At 46.3% G+C, this 15851-nt stretch overlaps 1 protein-coding gene across 1 annotated transcript in view; it reads left to right on the top strand.

The window, feature by feature from the left end:
* The first annotated feature begins 6562 nt into the window (after nucleotides 1–6562).
* The window catches only part of CS (citrate synthase), a 49248-nt gene continuing 39959 nt past the window's right edge, over nucleotides 6563–15851 (top strand). Inside the window, exon 1 of the mRNA XM_054976093.1 lies at nucleotides 6563–6776. Within this exon, the coding sequence (XP_054832068.1) occupies nucleotides 6723–6776 (54 nt within the window). The 5' untranslated portion in view covers nucleotides 6563–6722. The remainder of the gene's footprint in view (nucleotides 6777–15851) is intronic.

The raw sequence follows: 15851 nt of genomic DNA, 5'->3' as shown, positions 1-15851 counted from the left end.
ATAGAAGTTGTCTCTGTCACTTTATTTTTTTAAAAAAAACTTATTGCTCAGGTATTTTCTTTAAAGCGAACAGGAAACGCGTATGTTTTGGGCTCTGAGTCCCATTTTTTCTTATTGCATAGCCAAATATGTCTGTGTGGTGGTTGTCTGTTCTTGTTATACGCAGACAAGTTGATCTATAAGTTGGAGTCAAAGGATCTACAACACATTTCTGGATTCTGTTCCAGCCCTGAATAGTAGAGCAGTTTTCCTCCGTGGTTCTGTCGCCATCCTTTTGTGACCAGTTGTTTCCTTCCGGTGGCCTGGTCCCATTCTGTTTGGAGCTTTATAGACTGGCGCTAGCATTTTGAGCTGAGCAGGAAAAAATAGGTCCCAGTTAACAGCCTGGCTGCTGTGTTCTGAACCACTTGAACTTTCCCGAGAGCTTTAGATACAGAACTGTGTATAATGTATTGTAGGCCAATGCGTACAATGCCAAGACATAGGTAATTGTGGTGAGACCTTTTTATCCCAAAGCTGGTGAAAGGTATTTCATGGCACTAAAAAATACCTAGGACTATATCTACTAGCATTACCTGCAAGCCTTAAATGAGAAATGGAAGGCCAAACAAAACAGCCTAAAGATACAGCTCTGTGGACTATCTGCCATTAGCACGTCTTACCTGCTTTGAATTTCAGTATATTCACTCTCCTCCAGGTACGTGCCACAGTCAGAAGAAACTAACTAATGTGCATACTTCTCTCAAATCCCTGGATAACCTCACCCAGGGATTTCATGTAGAGGTTAAACAATATGAGGAAAATAATAGAATCTAGTAGTATTCCATAGCACAAGCTCCATAAAAGTCCCCCAGCACCACCTTATGGAATCTTTCCACCAGGCACATGTTGAGCAAGTCTCCTGCCTCTAATTCATATGTGAATAGGCAGATGATTTGGAAGAATACTAAGGTTAGTTGTGTAGAAAGCTGGGCAGAGGACCTGCGGGTTCCTGCTCTCTTCAGACAGAGGTCAGCCTCCAGGGTAACCAAAGCAGAGCCATTCTGAAAATTGAGCTGGGAACCAGATTGACATAGGATCTGTGTCATCCAGGAAAGTCTTAAATTAGCGTGCCAAAATTTGTTTAAATACCTTGTCTTTAAAAAGAGGAGAGTTAAGACTGGTGATAGGCTAGAAAGAATCACCCAGGTCTGACAAAGGAGAATTCTCGCAGCCAGGCTTTCAGTGATGACTAGGAATAACAAGATAGTAGGGGTGGGAAGCCAGAATATTATACAGTTCTATTTTTTTGTTGCTTTTGTATTAGAAGTGGAAATTTGGTATTAATATTCCTATTCACTTAATCTTGTGGGCAGCATAAGTAGAAGTCACCCTGGCTATCCTGTTTCACCAAACATGGAACGAAAGCAACTAGAAATAACCTGTTCGTGGAACACAAAATGTCTTGCCTAAGAGAAAGAGAGTAGCTTTTAAACAGGCCAACTTTTTTCTCTGAGCTTCTTTGATGATTATTAACCACTTGGGAATTCGTTCCTATTACAGTTAGGCAAATATTTCAAAATGGCACAAAATTAAGAACAAATATTGACCTCTTTTTGAAAATGATGTAAGAACTTTTGACTGAGCCGAGCTCATGATCTCAGAATGTTGGTTCTGTGCCACAGACCATTACCGTGTCTCTTGGTTTAGTGTGGTGCTAAGGATGTTTGTTTTGTTGGTAGGTTCAAATGTTCTTCCTGTTTCACCAGGGAACCCAACAACATGTAAGAGAGCATTGTGCTTAGAGACTGAAATCTAAACAGGGAAGTCCCTGCCATTAATTCACTAACACTGTAATTCTAAGAAGGTGATTCTAAGTACTGATTGAAGTTGATAGAAAGGTATAACTCCTTAGGATGGTACTGTAGGTAGCCTTAGGCAAGCTATTTTACCCACAGCCACTAGTCTGTAATATGGGTAAAATACTGATCATTCAAGGTAATTATAAGGATTACTGAGATAATGTATGTAAATTATTTTGGGTACTCAGAAAGTGCTATACAAATACCAAATTATGTTATTACACTAGCAGCAAAGCCCGTTGTGGGGGAAAATACAATGGGTTCTAGAAAGGGTAGGGTGGGCAGGCAGGCATTCCCTCCTCCATCACTGATCCCAGCCAGATGAAGGCAGGGGGTGGGCATGGCTATCTCCTCTGCACCTGATCCTGGCCAAGTGAAGGGAGGTGGGGATTACCACCTACTCTGCACCTGATCCTGGCCAGATGAATGGGGGGCAGGAATTGCCTCCTGCTCCGCACCTGATCCTGGCTGGGTGAAGGGGGACGAGCACTGCCACCTGTTCCACTCCTGATCCCAGCCAGGTGAAGGAGTGGACCTTTCCGCCTGCTCCGCACCTGATCCTGGCTGGGTGAAGTGGGGGTAGGCATTGCTTCCTGCTTTGTGCCTGATCCGGGCTAGGTGAAGGGGGCAGGCATTGCCTCATGCTCCGCTCCTGATCCCGGCCGGGTGAAGGGGGTGGACATTGTCACCTTCTCGCCTGATCCCGGCCGGGTGAAGGGGGGCTGGCATTGCAACTTGCTCCACGCCTGATCCCTGGCATTACCTCAGGCTCTGCACCTGATCGAGGCCAGGTGAAGGGGGATGGGCATTGCCTCATGCTTCACTCCTGATCCCAGCTGGGTGAAGTGGACAGGCATTGTCATCTGCTCCTCGTCTGATCCTGGCTGGGTGAAGGAGGGGCAGGCATTTTCTCCTGCTCTGTGGTTAATCCTGGCCAGGTGAAGTGGGGAGTGGACATTGCCACCTGCTTTGCTCCTGATCCAAGCTGGATGAAGGGGGATAGGCATTTCCACCTACTCTGCTCCTGATACCAGCTGGGTGAAGGTGGAGGGCGGGTATTGCCTCCCCGCTCTGCACCTGATCCCAGCTGGGTGAAGGGTGGGTGGCCATTGCCACCTGCTCTCCTGATCCCAGCTGGGTTAATGCAGGGGGTGGGCATTGCCACCTTCTCCACTCCTGATCTCAGCCGGGTGAAGGTGGGGGTGGGCATTGCCACCTGCTCTGCTCCTGATCCGAGCTGGGTGAAGAGGGGATGGGCATTTCCACCTGTTCCGCTCCTGATCCCACCTGGATGTAAACTGCTCTGAGTGGGTGTTAAGTTGCCCTGAAGGGCGTTCTATAAATTGAATGTTGTTGTTGCTCTCCGCTCCTGATCTCGGACAGGAGAAGGGCAGGCGAGCATTGCCACCCGCTCCACTTCTGATCCCAGCTGGGTGAAGAGGGGAAGCAGGTATTGCCACCTGCTGCACTCCTGATGCCAGCTGGGTGAAGGCGGGGTTGGGCATTGCCACCTGCTCCGCTCTGGGTCCCAGCTGGGTGATGGCGTGGGGCAAGCATTGCTGCCTGCTCCACACCTGATTTTGGCCTGGGCCTCCCGCCACAGCATGCTCTCTGGAGGTTTGGCTGCCTCATCTGGGTTTCCCTCCACAGCAGCACCTTTTGGAGGCGCACCAGGGTAGGAAGTGAGTTGTCATAAATACGCTTAGCCTTTTATATAGTAGGATATCCATGCTTCTTCAAGGACTGTCTGTTGGTGCAAACTTGCCGTTAACCTCCCTGATCAATATTTGGGAGGTTTTGTTTTAGATTTCTTTACTTCTGGTGAGAGGAGATGGAAAGAGATATGTGGAAATGCCTTATTTCCCTTTTTGCTTTCCCAGTCAATGTCTCCTGCACTTCCTCTCTTCCAGCACTTGGTAACAGACCTGCAATTGACAGCGGCTATTGCCTTATATTCACTGTATTCGAGTTAGCCTCATTTATGGTGTCCAGACATGTAAGTTGGTTAGCTAACTTGCTTTTTCTTCTTTCTAAACTTGATCTTCTATTAGTTCACTTGCATTCCCCAGTCCCCTTTACTAACTGAAATTAGTTTATGAACATCAGAGCTATGTGGCATTGTAAAAAGTCTACTGTGACAAAAGCTTTCTTGTGCATCATCAGCGTTTAGTCTTTAAAATGCTGATGTCTTTTTTTGCAGCCAGAGATTAGCATGGTTTCTGCTTTTGTAAATTTTTCTGGTAGGTGCATAGGCGTGGAAGAGTTCCATCAAAATGGGTCTGTCTAGTACATTTTAACGTCCCTTGTGGTTCTCACTCATCTTTATCCTTACAACAGCCCTGTAATAAAGTACATTAGGTTGAAAGCAAGTGACTGGCCCAACATCCAGCAAGCTGGCAGAAAGAATGGGAGTTTGAAACCAGGTCTCTCAGAATTGAGTCTTAACAACCTAACCACTACACCACACTGTATCATCCATGTGACATGCAGCAAAGAATGCCAGTGAAACAGTAATTGTGTAATTTTGTAGGAGTAGGAACACCACAAGTGGACTTCTAAAGATTAGTTAGTTTATTGCGCTTCCATAGACAATAGTCTCTGCAGCCTCTAAATTCAGCTCTACTAAGTTGCATCTTAGAATAATGTATAGGGAAGGGGAAAACATTTTGTTGAGAAAAGAATTCATTTCAAAAGTGCGATATATATGATGGCATTCAATTAGGGTTGTTCCTCTTTCCTTTAAGAAATTTTACGGGGAAGATGAAATGTTAGAACTCCCCATTCTCACAGCTCAGAAGGTACCTTGTTTTTCTGCAGGTTGCCATTAAATCCTGTTCACCCAACTTAGCGTGACAGTAGGAGCGATAGAAAAAGGTCTCTCCAGCAGTTTGGAAAGAGAAGGCTGTGATGACGACCTCCTGTTTGGGTTCAGCTTGAGGACTCTGCACTCTCAGTCACACCTCTGCTGCCTAAGGGTAGGCAGGTTACATGCTAATGCCAGGATAAGCAATTGTGACTTGGCAGTGTTAACATGTTAAGGCACTGGACCAAATGAAGCAAGAGGGCCTAGGCAGAAGCCAGTGGTCTGATGCAGCTGCCCAGCTTACAAAAAGTTTTCATTCTGCAATACATCCTGCACCGGCATTCTCTTCCCACGCATCTCAGTTCTGCTGTGAGACAGAATCCAGCTTTCTGTCAATATCGGCGTTGTGCTGCCTGTTGTCCCCATGCTATTGCACTAAGAACAGGCATGCTTGCTGTTTGATAAAAGTGGCCCTTGTCAAATCCTGAGTGTGCCCTTTGTAAGGTCTAACCACATTTTCAAAGAAGCAATCTACTCAGCAGTAAGCCTTTGAGGAGCTGCATTCATATCTACATTTCCTTTCCAGAAAGATACATCATCAAACATGCAGCGGACCCATACCAGGGTTGCTATAGAACCATGTCATGGTGTGGAAATATGTTATGTAAAAGTGCCAGAGCATGGCATAGGAGGCAACATTATGCTGAGGCATCACTATGCCTTGCTATATTTTCTTCTTGATCTTTCATTTTAATGTGATAGTTGAAGCATTACTTTAACTTGCTTGAGGCTGCAGTGAGATACTGAGATGTTGCTGTGATCTTTCCACAGCATAGTGATATGTGAAAGTGTATTCCCTGCCCCACTGTGTTTCTTGTTTCTGTTCTATAGCGAAAGATGTGATTTTTTTGTGACATAAGACACCACGGTGATCTTTCATTGTGCTACATCCAGTCGCTGAGTTTATTACAGGCACTTAGTTGTAATCCTATGCAATTTTACTTGGGAACAAGGGGGGCAGGCGTCTAAGTAGGATTAGGCCTACTTAGGATCATCTTGCCTACATGTGAAGTACAGAAATGTTTCACTGTTGTGTATGGCAGTGGACTTGTCCAGAGGTTACAACCCTGACAGTTCTAGGACTTATCGTGGAAGAACCACTTCAGCATCAATGATGCGCAAGATGCAGTTTCTTGTAAAACACCAAAAAATGAGACAAGGAGACTCATGCTGTGCAAGTGTGCATCCCTGAAAACGTATTGCAGGCTTTGCAGCACTAACGAATAAGGTCGTGAATTGCAGAAGACTATGTCTCGCAGTATATTTTCACTAAGACGTAATTCCAGAAGCGTAGCCGTAGCGCTTTGACGGTTGAAGCAAAAATAAACTAGTGGCTGGAACAGAAACCTCTTGTTTAGTTTTTGTTAAGGGATTTTTAGATACACCCTGGTCATTAAGCTGAGGATTGGAGCCTTACAAGCCCATTCTACGCAAGTATAATCAGAAGCATTTCCCACGCAGTTCAATAGGATTTCCTCAGCCCAAGGCCTTGCTGAAGAGGTGCAAAATAGTTTCAAGCAGTTCGATTTGTTTTTTAAACAGAGTAGCGGGGCCCACTTTTAAAAATAAAGTCGGCCACGGTCCGCAAGGCCCATTTCGCAACTGTGAGACTCTCCTCAAGATAGCATCCTGGTATGGGGAAAGCCGGAGACAGCGCTGATCCATCAGGCATTTGACGAAGACGGCTAAAGCCCCAGCGGGCCTACCCCCTACCCGGTCCCTTCCGCACAGTCGCGCGCGTCAAACCCCGCCCCGTCGCCCCACTCCGCCCAATGGCGTCGCGCCTAGACAAGCGAAGGGGCGTGGCTTTCCCGCCGAAGAGGGGCGCTGCTGTTAATAAGGCGGGCCTTCGGCTAGCTGGCGCCGCCTCGCGCTGCCTGCTCTCCTTCGCCGCCGCCTCCGCCTCCTTTCAACCTTGGTCCTCGCCGCCCTTTGAGGCCTCCCCCTTTCCCGTGAGGAGGCTGCCGGTTCTCCCTTCGCCGCCGCCGCCGCCGCGTCCGGTTGAATCGCTGCTCGCCATGACCTTGTTGACCGCCAGCAGCAGGGCGGCCGCGCGCCTCCTGGCAGCCAAGGTGACGACGCCTCGCCGGGTCTCTTTTCTCTCCCTCCACCCTCCGCCAGGAACGGGCCCTTGAAAGGCCGCACCTGCTCCCTGGCTTGGCCGGCGTGCTTCTTAAAGGGGCCGCGCCGTCTTCTAGTGGCGGGGAGGTCCGCTGGTTAACTGGCCCAAAAATGCCCGGAGGGGGGGGTTGTTAAAGTACCCATCTCTCGCCAGACTTCCTTTACCAGGTATTATTACTTGGAGCCTCCCCCGTGCCTCGTTCGTGGCATTGCAGACTGTGGGAGACGGCGTGGGTGGGTGGGTGGGGATAAGGGTAACGCGATTACCCCCTAAACCAGGTGGGTCGATTAAAAGGAACGGGGGAGGGGAAGAATGGCTTGTTCATAGGGTTGCCAGCTCCATGTTGGGAAATTCCTGGAGATCTGGGGGGTGAAACCTGGAGAAAGTGGGGTTTGGGGAGGGACAGGACCTTGGCATGGCATAATTCCATACAGTCCACCCCCCAAAGTGGCCATTTTCTCCAGGTGAACTGATCTCTGTGGCCTGGAGACCAATTGTAATTCCAGGAGATCTCCAGCCACTACCTAGAGGCTGGCAACCCTACTTGTTCAGGATCTCCGATCGTCCCTGGGATCCTGGAGTCTCAGTGGCTTTCCATTTGTCTCTGCTACGTGTCACTTTCAAACAAGTGCATTCCCCATGAGAAGGCTTTCCTCTCTCCTTTTCCCCTACCGGGTCGTTTACGGGGAGGATCAGGCTCCTGCTGGTAGGAAAGAACCGTGTAAGAAGAGATTGGGGGCTGGGGTTGGAATAGTGGCTGTGCAGGGGGCAAAAATGTTGCATGCCCCCCCGGGGGGGCCTGGCTTGGCATATCAGTTTGGGGCTCTTTAGTGTCATTCTTTGAGAGGGCCCTGGCTGGACCCCTCCCATCTTGGTGTCCTTTTGAGCCTAGAGAGGGGAAGCGGCCTTGCTGATGGGACAGGGGCCACTTACCTTATTATGCAGCTCTTCCCAGTCTTCAGTTGGTATTTAGGGGAAAGGTGCAGCGTGGGGCTTCTGGTTCCTTTTTATAGCATGTGACTGAAGCGGCTGAACTACGCTTCTGTAGTTGGTGGCTATGTCACTAGGAAAATGGGTGCCTTCCTCTATTTCACCGCTCTGCTCTTTGTCTTACCTTAAGCAGGCTGACCTGCTTCCTTGAAACATCTCTCTGCATGGTGCTTAGAGGACAAAAGGGCCAGTCTGTCCTGAACCTGATGCTTTGGAAACCAGGAGTTTTAGGCCTGTGCTGCTTTTCCTATAAGTTGAGGTGGGAATTAAGACTCTTTAACTTAAGGAGTCAATAACATAATGCTGGCAGCTTTCTAGTATTTCTCAAGGCTGAAATTGCTAAGCATATCTGACTTGGTATAAATCAAAGACTTTTTGCTTGGCTTACAGCCCAATTTGTTGAAATACGATAGAGGCAAAGTAGGGCCTCTAAGGCAATGGAAACTCATTTCTCTTCATTTTAAGAGCTTTCTCTTTTGTGAATTGGTAGGGTTTGTTGTAGAAGAGAGTCTTTTTAAAATTAAGCATGCACTGTACGTTAGGAGCTCCTTTCAAGCTGGAGATTCCCAGCTTAATTTCTCTTCTTATGCTTTCTGTTCTTCCTTTGTTCAGTCTCACTGTTTGCCTTCTAGAGACAGTGCAGTAGTCTCTTTGCTGCTGCTGCTGCTGCTGTCTTGCTGGAAAATTCACCCATGGCCTATTCATGGCCAAGGGCCTTCTGCCAATTTCATCTGGACTGGAGCCCAACTAAGTTTGCTAACAAATCAGTTGCAAATGGCTAATCCCGGAGCCCTTATTTTGGCTCTTTTCTCCCCCCTCTCCCCACACATGCTGCTTTGCAATTCCTGGGGTTTGTTCCTTCTAGTGTGACTCCACTTGGTCTAAAGGACATGTTGATAGTGACAGAAATAACCCAAGGTCATTTCTTTCTGGGAAAAACTTGCAGCTTCTGTAGGTATTTATTATTATTTATTTGCAAAATGTATATTCTGCCTTTCTGCCTAATCAGGCATGGTATGACTGTTAACAAATATTTAAAAATATATAGAGGTCCATTCAGTTAAAAACAATGCAAAATACATGTATAAAACACAGGGGCAGCCACTACAACATAGGCAGGATAGAGGGATTTCTGAGGGCAGTCCAGTAGGAGGCAGTGGTAGATGGGGACTGATGAATATCCCTGGGGTGAGTGTTTCATAATTTTGATGCCGTGTACAAGGAGGCCCTCTCTCTCTAGTTGGCAGCCATACAACCTTAGTGTGTGGTGTTACCTGAAGCAGGACCTCAGAGGATGGCCATAACGATTGGGCAGGTTCATATAGAAGTAGGAGGTTCTTAAGGTATGCTGGTCCCAAACCCTATTGGGCTGAAAAGGTCAATACCAGTACCTTGAATTTGGCTCCGAAGCAAGTTCGTATACTTTGAATTGAGTCCAGAAGCAAGTTAGAAGCCACTGGAGACTAGAGCGATATGTTCCCTGTGACTCACTTCAGTCAACATCCTGGCTGCAGCATTCTTTGCCAGTTGTAGTTTCCAAACTTTCAGGAGCAGCCCCATAGAGAACGATGGGCTTAAATCCTGCCTAGATTTCTGTGTGTGTGTGTGAGGGGAATGTTTTTCACAGTCTCCCCTGCCATGGGGACCCCCCAGCCACCTTCAAGCTATTTCTGGGGCGGGGGGGGGTGTCCTCTATCCCTCAGGAGCCACATTAGGGGTTGATGCTTTGGGCTGCTACCAGAAAGGGTGTTGGCAAAAATTGCCCTCCTCCTTGCAACCTATAGAAATTTCCGGGGATCCAACCAATGATGAGGGAGTACTGAGAAAGTCCCTGGATCCAGGAAAGTTACAATTAGTACATTCTTGGCTAGTATCTGGTACAGAAGGCAGATGAGCCAGACTTCCAGTGACCTTAGTAGGCACTTCATCTTGATGCTCTTAATCCGTTCTGCCTTGACTTCCCTGTTTCTCTTCCCTTTTTCCTTTTTGATTGCTGCTTTTTGGTCTTTGTTTTAAATATCACTTCTTGATGTACAGGCTGTTCTTTCTTCTCCCATGAGTAATTACATTTCTAGCACTCTTTAATTCTGTTAGGTGGGTGTTTGGAGATTTAAACCAGGGCTTTTTTTCAGTTGGAACGTGGTGGAATGGAGTTCCGGCACCTCTTGAAAATGGTCACATGGCCGGTGGCCCTGCCCCCTAATCTCCAGACAGAGGGGAGTTTAGATTGCCCTCCACGCTGCTGAGCAGCGTGGAGGGCAGTCTTAACTCTCCTCTGTCTGGAGATCAGGGGGCGGGGCCACCGGCCATGTGACCATTTTCACCAAGGGCAATTTAAACTTTAACAAACTCCCCCCTTGTTCCAGCTGACCCAAAGTGACGTCATTGTGCGGTCCTGAGTTCCACCTCCTCTTTTCCCAGAAAAAAAGCCCTGATTTAAAATATGTAAAAAGATCAACTTGGTTTGGTTAGTGGCTCTCAGGGTAGGTGTTGGTAAGAAAGATAAGTCCTTGGTCATGTTCCAGTGTAGTCCAGCCCATGCCTTCCTATACTAAAGCTGCTCCAACATGGTGATGTAGAGAATCACCCAAGCTGTATGCAAAGGGGTCTCCAGGGATGAATTTCACTGCCTTTTTTCTTAAGGATCCGTATGTTCGATTTGTGGTATCTTTTGTTTGTCAATCGTGTTTCCACAGGTGGCAGTAACTGCGCAGTTAAGGAGAAAGTAGCATTTGATGGTAGCTAGGGATTTACAGAGGTAGCGGCATTTTACAGCATTGGCTGCCGCTTGAGAGCACCTCTTACGGCAGTGTTTGTGGCACTGTGTGGCATACTTGCGGGGTCTCTAATGACAGCTGTTACAGCTTCCTGGTAACTGTTGTTAATAATGCTTATATGCAATTGGCCTTGTGCCTCTTCTAGTTGTTTTGATTCATGCTGAAACGGTGGTCTGTGGGCCTAGTCAGTGATTTGGGGATGTGGCATGTGCTATGTGCTATGGGAGTAAGCCTACCTGCTTTAAACATTGGTGAGTTTTGCCTCTTATGTACATTATTTGCTATCCCTGCTGCATCCACACAATAATAACATCAATCGGTGGCAGCACTGGGAGGGGCAAGCCCTCAGTTCATTTGTGTTGATTTGATTGTTCTTTTATGATTAAGGTAGCTGCCTTCAGCTTATTAATGGATGTGCAGCGTCCTGGTATTTATTGTTCCATTTGTTTCAGCCCCATAACTGCACATGCCTTAATTTTTTGTTGTTGGTAAGATTGCATTTATCTTGGCTGCACTGAATAATAAGACATCGCATTCACTTAATGGCCATGAAGGAGGCCTGAGTGGATGTGATTACGTTCCACTGCATGTTAGCTATACTCATTTTTGGAAGGCTTTGAAGAGGCCCTCTGATTTTTGTGCTTCTGTAGTCCTTGGGAAGCTTTTGGTGAAAGAAGCAAGAACTAATGGGGTCTTTTCCGTTTGTGTTGCACAGGTAAGCTCTTCTTGGCATTGGGCTTTCTCACGATCATTTTATGGTTCTTTGCATTTAAAAGCAGAGAGGTTGTGTGGGTGTTCTTGAGTAACGTGTATAGCCAGGAACTGTTCTTTTGCAATACGCATTTCAATGACCTGCCCAGTCTCAGTCAGTGCAATGTAGCTGTTTGCGGTGGTGTGAGGGAGGGAGTTTTTCTGGAAAATTTTCCAATGCTATATTTTTCCATGGGAAAATATCAGCCCTGCATATGTAAATATAGTCTGTTTATAGTTGTTGAGGCTGCAAATCAGTTTTGTTCAGGGCTTTTTTTCAGCTGGAACGCGGTGGAATGGAGTTCCGGCACCTCTTGAAAATGGTCACATGGCTGGTGGCCCCGCCCCCTGATCTCCAGACAGAGGGGAGTTTAGGTTGCCGGTGGCAGCACCAGCAATCTAAACTCCCCTCTGTCTGGAGATCAGGGGGCGGGGCCACCAGCCATGTGACCATTTTCTCTGAGGGCAGCCCACTGAGTTCCACCACCTCTTTTCCCAGAAAAAAAGCCCTGGTTTTGTTAGATGGTATAACTGCCAGATATTAAGCTTGGACTAACCTCCGTGCTTATACATGGTCCAGGCTTGTATGTGGTGTATTTACCCTCTTTTGTAACAGTATTTAAATTTTGCTAACACTGTTTAAATTATTTATTTGGGTTTGAGTAGGAAAGTTTTCCATTTCAATTTTTCCTGGAAAACCCACATCACTGGGTCTGTTCCCATCATTTGTTGAGAGAGACGGCCTTGTTGTAATCTCAGCTGTATAACTGTGGCTTTTGTAAAACTTGGTTGAATAATCTCTTACCACACTCCAATCTTTTACTGCCATTCTCAGTACTCTTAGAAAATAAAGAGATTAACAGTGGACAGTGTGGATCTATGGCTCTATGCATATCTGTTCATAAGACTAAGAATTTCTGTTCCTGTCTCCTTTAACACCATTACCTCTCTCTCCTGATTTTCTTAGCCTGGTCCATATTTGATCTATTGAACAGGCTGATATTTTGGGTTGATGGGCAGAAGCTACCAAGTGAACTAATTGGTTTGCAGCGTGGCTCCTTAGTGGTGTTTGTTTGATCAGCTCTCTAAAGCTGGATTCTAAAGCTCAAGGTGGAACTGAAGTTCACCTGCCCCCACATCTGTTCTAAGCTCTAAATGCAGTTGAACTCGGGACAGAGTCTTATAACCATAAGCTAGAGGTCAGGAATGTGCTATCTGCATTAGACCTCTAATATTTTGATACCCAGAAGTATCCTCAAGCGGAGAGAGACTTGCAGTGGTGTTCCCTCTGCTCAAGCCTTTGATATGTCCAGGGCTTTCCGTAATATCACAGCAAAATTGTTTAGGGTATTTTCCATAAGTGTATGCTTAAAGCCCCACTGAGCATATTTTCCCAGCCATGGCTTTGTTAACCTCAAGGAAATTAAAGTATATTGTGGTTAATGCAGGACACCAAAATGAATGCTTGCTTATTTTTATACCTTGCAGATCTCTGGCCACTGTTGGACAATAGCCCAGTGTTGATAGGATATTTCATCATAACCTCTTCTCTGTAGTCTCAGTCTCTTCCAAGTCCATTTAATTAAGCTTTTTAATCTTAAGTGGTCTGCCATACGTACCTGAGTTTTGGGGGGAAGTGATTGGTTGAGGGTGGCTGAGGTTGTGTTGGATCCCAGCAAATGAAAAGGGTTTGCCAGCAAGTGCAGAGAATATTAACTTGGGTGGGTCGACTGACTCATCAGGTTTTGTTGCATGTGGTGACTTAACAGTTACTGAGTTTCACTGTGAGATGGCTTGTGGCTGGGTTAAGTCATCTGGGTACAGATAAAAAGGCTGAAATGACATAGCCGCACTTGGCTGACCTTGCCCCTGTAGTTGTTCTGTGTGTCAGGCAGGAATATGGAACTTCAAAGTCTCTATTAAAGTAGGTTGCATTAATTAAAAGCTTCTGATAATATCTCCAAATAACAAAGAGGCTGAAAATTGAGAACATCAGTATTGTGCCTTTCTATGTAGAATGTGTTTTTAATATGCACACAGGCAAGCCAGTTGCATAGCAGTCCTTCCTCGGTCTTGGAAGAAAGTTAATCAAATGTGATTGTGGCTCTCTGGGTCACAGCATGTCTGCTAGCCTCTGCCTGAACAGATTTGGCTTGCAGGAATCCTTTAAGAGGTTTGGACTCCTGCTGGCAGATAAAAACTGCATCTTCTGCAGAAAGGCAGCATTATCCTGAGCAAGGCCTTTAATCTGCTATGTATGTCCATATTGCAAGGGCAGGGCACGTTAGCTCTGTAGCAGGGATATATCGCAGCTGCTAAACTGTGCTCCCATTCTAGAACTAAGAATAGGATTTTGGAAGTTCTTTCTGTGTGCAGGCCTACCTTGTGTACATCTGCAGACAAGGGTTCTTTGGCAAGTGAAGGTTGTGGTGGCATTCAGAAGCAGTGGCCTCTGAGCTATTTCCTCTGTGACAGGTTTTTTTCTCTTACAGTTATAGATTACTACTGGCTGGTATCACTTGACAGAAACATAGAATCTGACTTTGACTACTACATATGCTTTGCTTGTCGGTACAATGTAAAATCGGGTGTGCAACTTGGTTTTACGATGGTACTGAAATTTGTTTTTACTCCTGCACTGAAATAATGAGATACTCGTAATTATATGGTCCACATTTTGCTGAAAGCTAAACCATGCAGGATGTTCGGTAGTCTCCAGTGGGTGGAGCTTGGGCAGCTTTAGGTCCACGATGATTTCCAGTTCTGTCTCTCTGCTCCTTCCGTGTTGCTTCCCTTACTGTTTACTATCATTGGTACAGAATGCTCAGTCCAGCAGTGCTGTGAAAGTGCTATTTGGGCACTACAAGACATTTTGTTTTTAAAACAATCAGCGTCCTTAAGGGGCACCAGGAGCAAATTATCAATAGACCTGAGTTCCTTCTACTTAACTGATTAGTAAACTTGTAAATCAGCCGCTCCCTAGATTTCAAATGCCCCTTTCAGTGTAAAGATCAGATGTTCTCACAAATACACATTCCCTTTTCCAGGGCTTTTTTTCAGCTGGAACGTGGTGGAACGGAGTTCCGGAACCTCTTGAAAATGGTCACATGGCTGATGGCCCCGCCCCCTGATCTCCAGACAGAGGGGAGTTTAGGTTGCCCTCCACGCCAATCTAAACTCCCCTCTGTCTGGAGATTGGGGGTGGGGCCATCGGCCATGTGACCATTTTCACCAAGAGTGATTTAATAAACTTTAAAAAACTCCTCCCCTTGTTCCAGCAGACCCAAAGTGACATAATTGTGCGGTCCTGGGAGCGTGCACGCACTTTGCACATGCACATGTGGTACCAGGGACACCATCTCCCACCAGGAGTTGTCCCCTGTGCTGGCAACCTACTGAGTTCCACCACCTCTTTTCCCAGAAAAAAAGCCCTGCTCTTTTGTGCCTTTTCCTACAAATACTTGTCTTAACAACAGCAATATCCACCCTCTGCCACCCCCCACCCCCCCCAAAACACGCTGGTGCTTTATGTAACAATCTGGAAAGTAAATACAGTTTTGATATGCCAAATAAGTGGGCTTTGGCAGTGATGCTGCAAAACAGAGTTTGAATTGCACTAAGGATTTTACAACAGTAGAAAATGGGCAGTGGTGGCTTTTAAAACTGGATTGTACTACCTTTCTATATTTTTAAAGCAGGGCTTTTTTTCAGATGGAACACGGGGGAATGGAGTTCCGGAACCTCTTGAAAATGGTCACATGGCTGGTGGCCCCGCCCCCTGATCTCCAGACAGAGGGGAGTTGAGATTGCCCTCTGCGCCGCTCTAAACTCCCCTCTGTCTGGAGATCAGGGGGCGGGGCCACCAGCCATGTGACCATTTTCTTCGAGGGCAACCCACTGAGTTCCACCACCTCTTTTCCTAGAAAAAAAGCCCTGCTTTAAAGTATGTGTATCTTTTAAAGCAGGAAGTATTTGGAATGTAAGTCATTATTTCCTCTCTCTTCCTTTTGATTATTTCTCCTTGCTTCTGAGATGGTGCTTTTATGCCTCTTAATTTCTAAAGGCCCCGGACAAATTCAGATGTTCTGCAACTAAGAAATAGGGCTTTTATTAAAATGTTTGAAACCCATCCATTCTTCTTCCAGAGCCTTCAATTTGTAGAAGTAAAAATTATGGCAGCCATGCTTTTAAAATAGCTCTGCATTTATTTGTGTGGATTTCTCTTTTTAGAGACCATGGACTTGGATCTGTCTTTGTAGTGAATAGACGAAATGCAGTGAAGAGCAGGTTGAAAAAGTTTGTGCTGTTCTGACTCAGTGTGCTCCCAGAGAAAGAACTAAAGCTGTGAAACCTGTTTTTCTAAAAAGTGGGTTGGGTACATTTGGGCTGGTTTACTAACATTTGGACACCTACTCACTCTCCTCTTCATCGCCTGGCTGCCCCTGTCAAGCAGACAGGCAGAATAAGCAAGTTGGGCTACCTTCATTGTTCTTTGCTGCTTACGGGAG

Source organism: Eublepharis macularius, chromosome 4, assembly GCF_028583425.1.
Source record: "Eublepharis macularius isolate TG4126 chromosome 4, MPM_Emac_v1.0, whole genome shotgun sequence".
Classification (NCBI taxonomy): domain Eukaryota; kingdom Metazoa; phylum Chordata; class Lepidosauria; order Squamata; family Eublepharidae; genus Eublepharis; species Eublepharis macularius.
The sequence above is the reverse complement of the archived record's forward strand: the minus strand, read 5'-3'. Positions and strand labels throughout refer to the sequence as shown.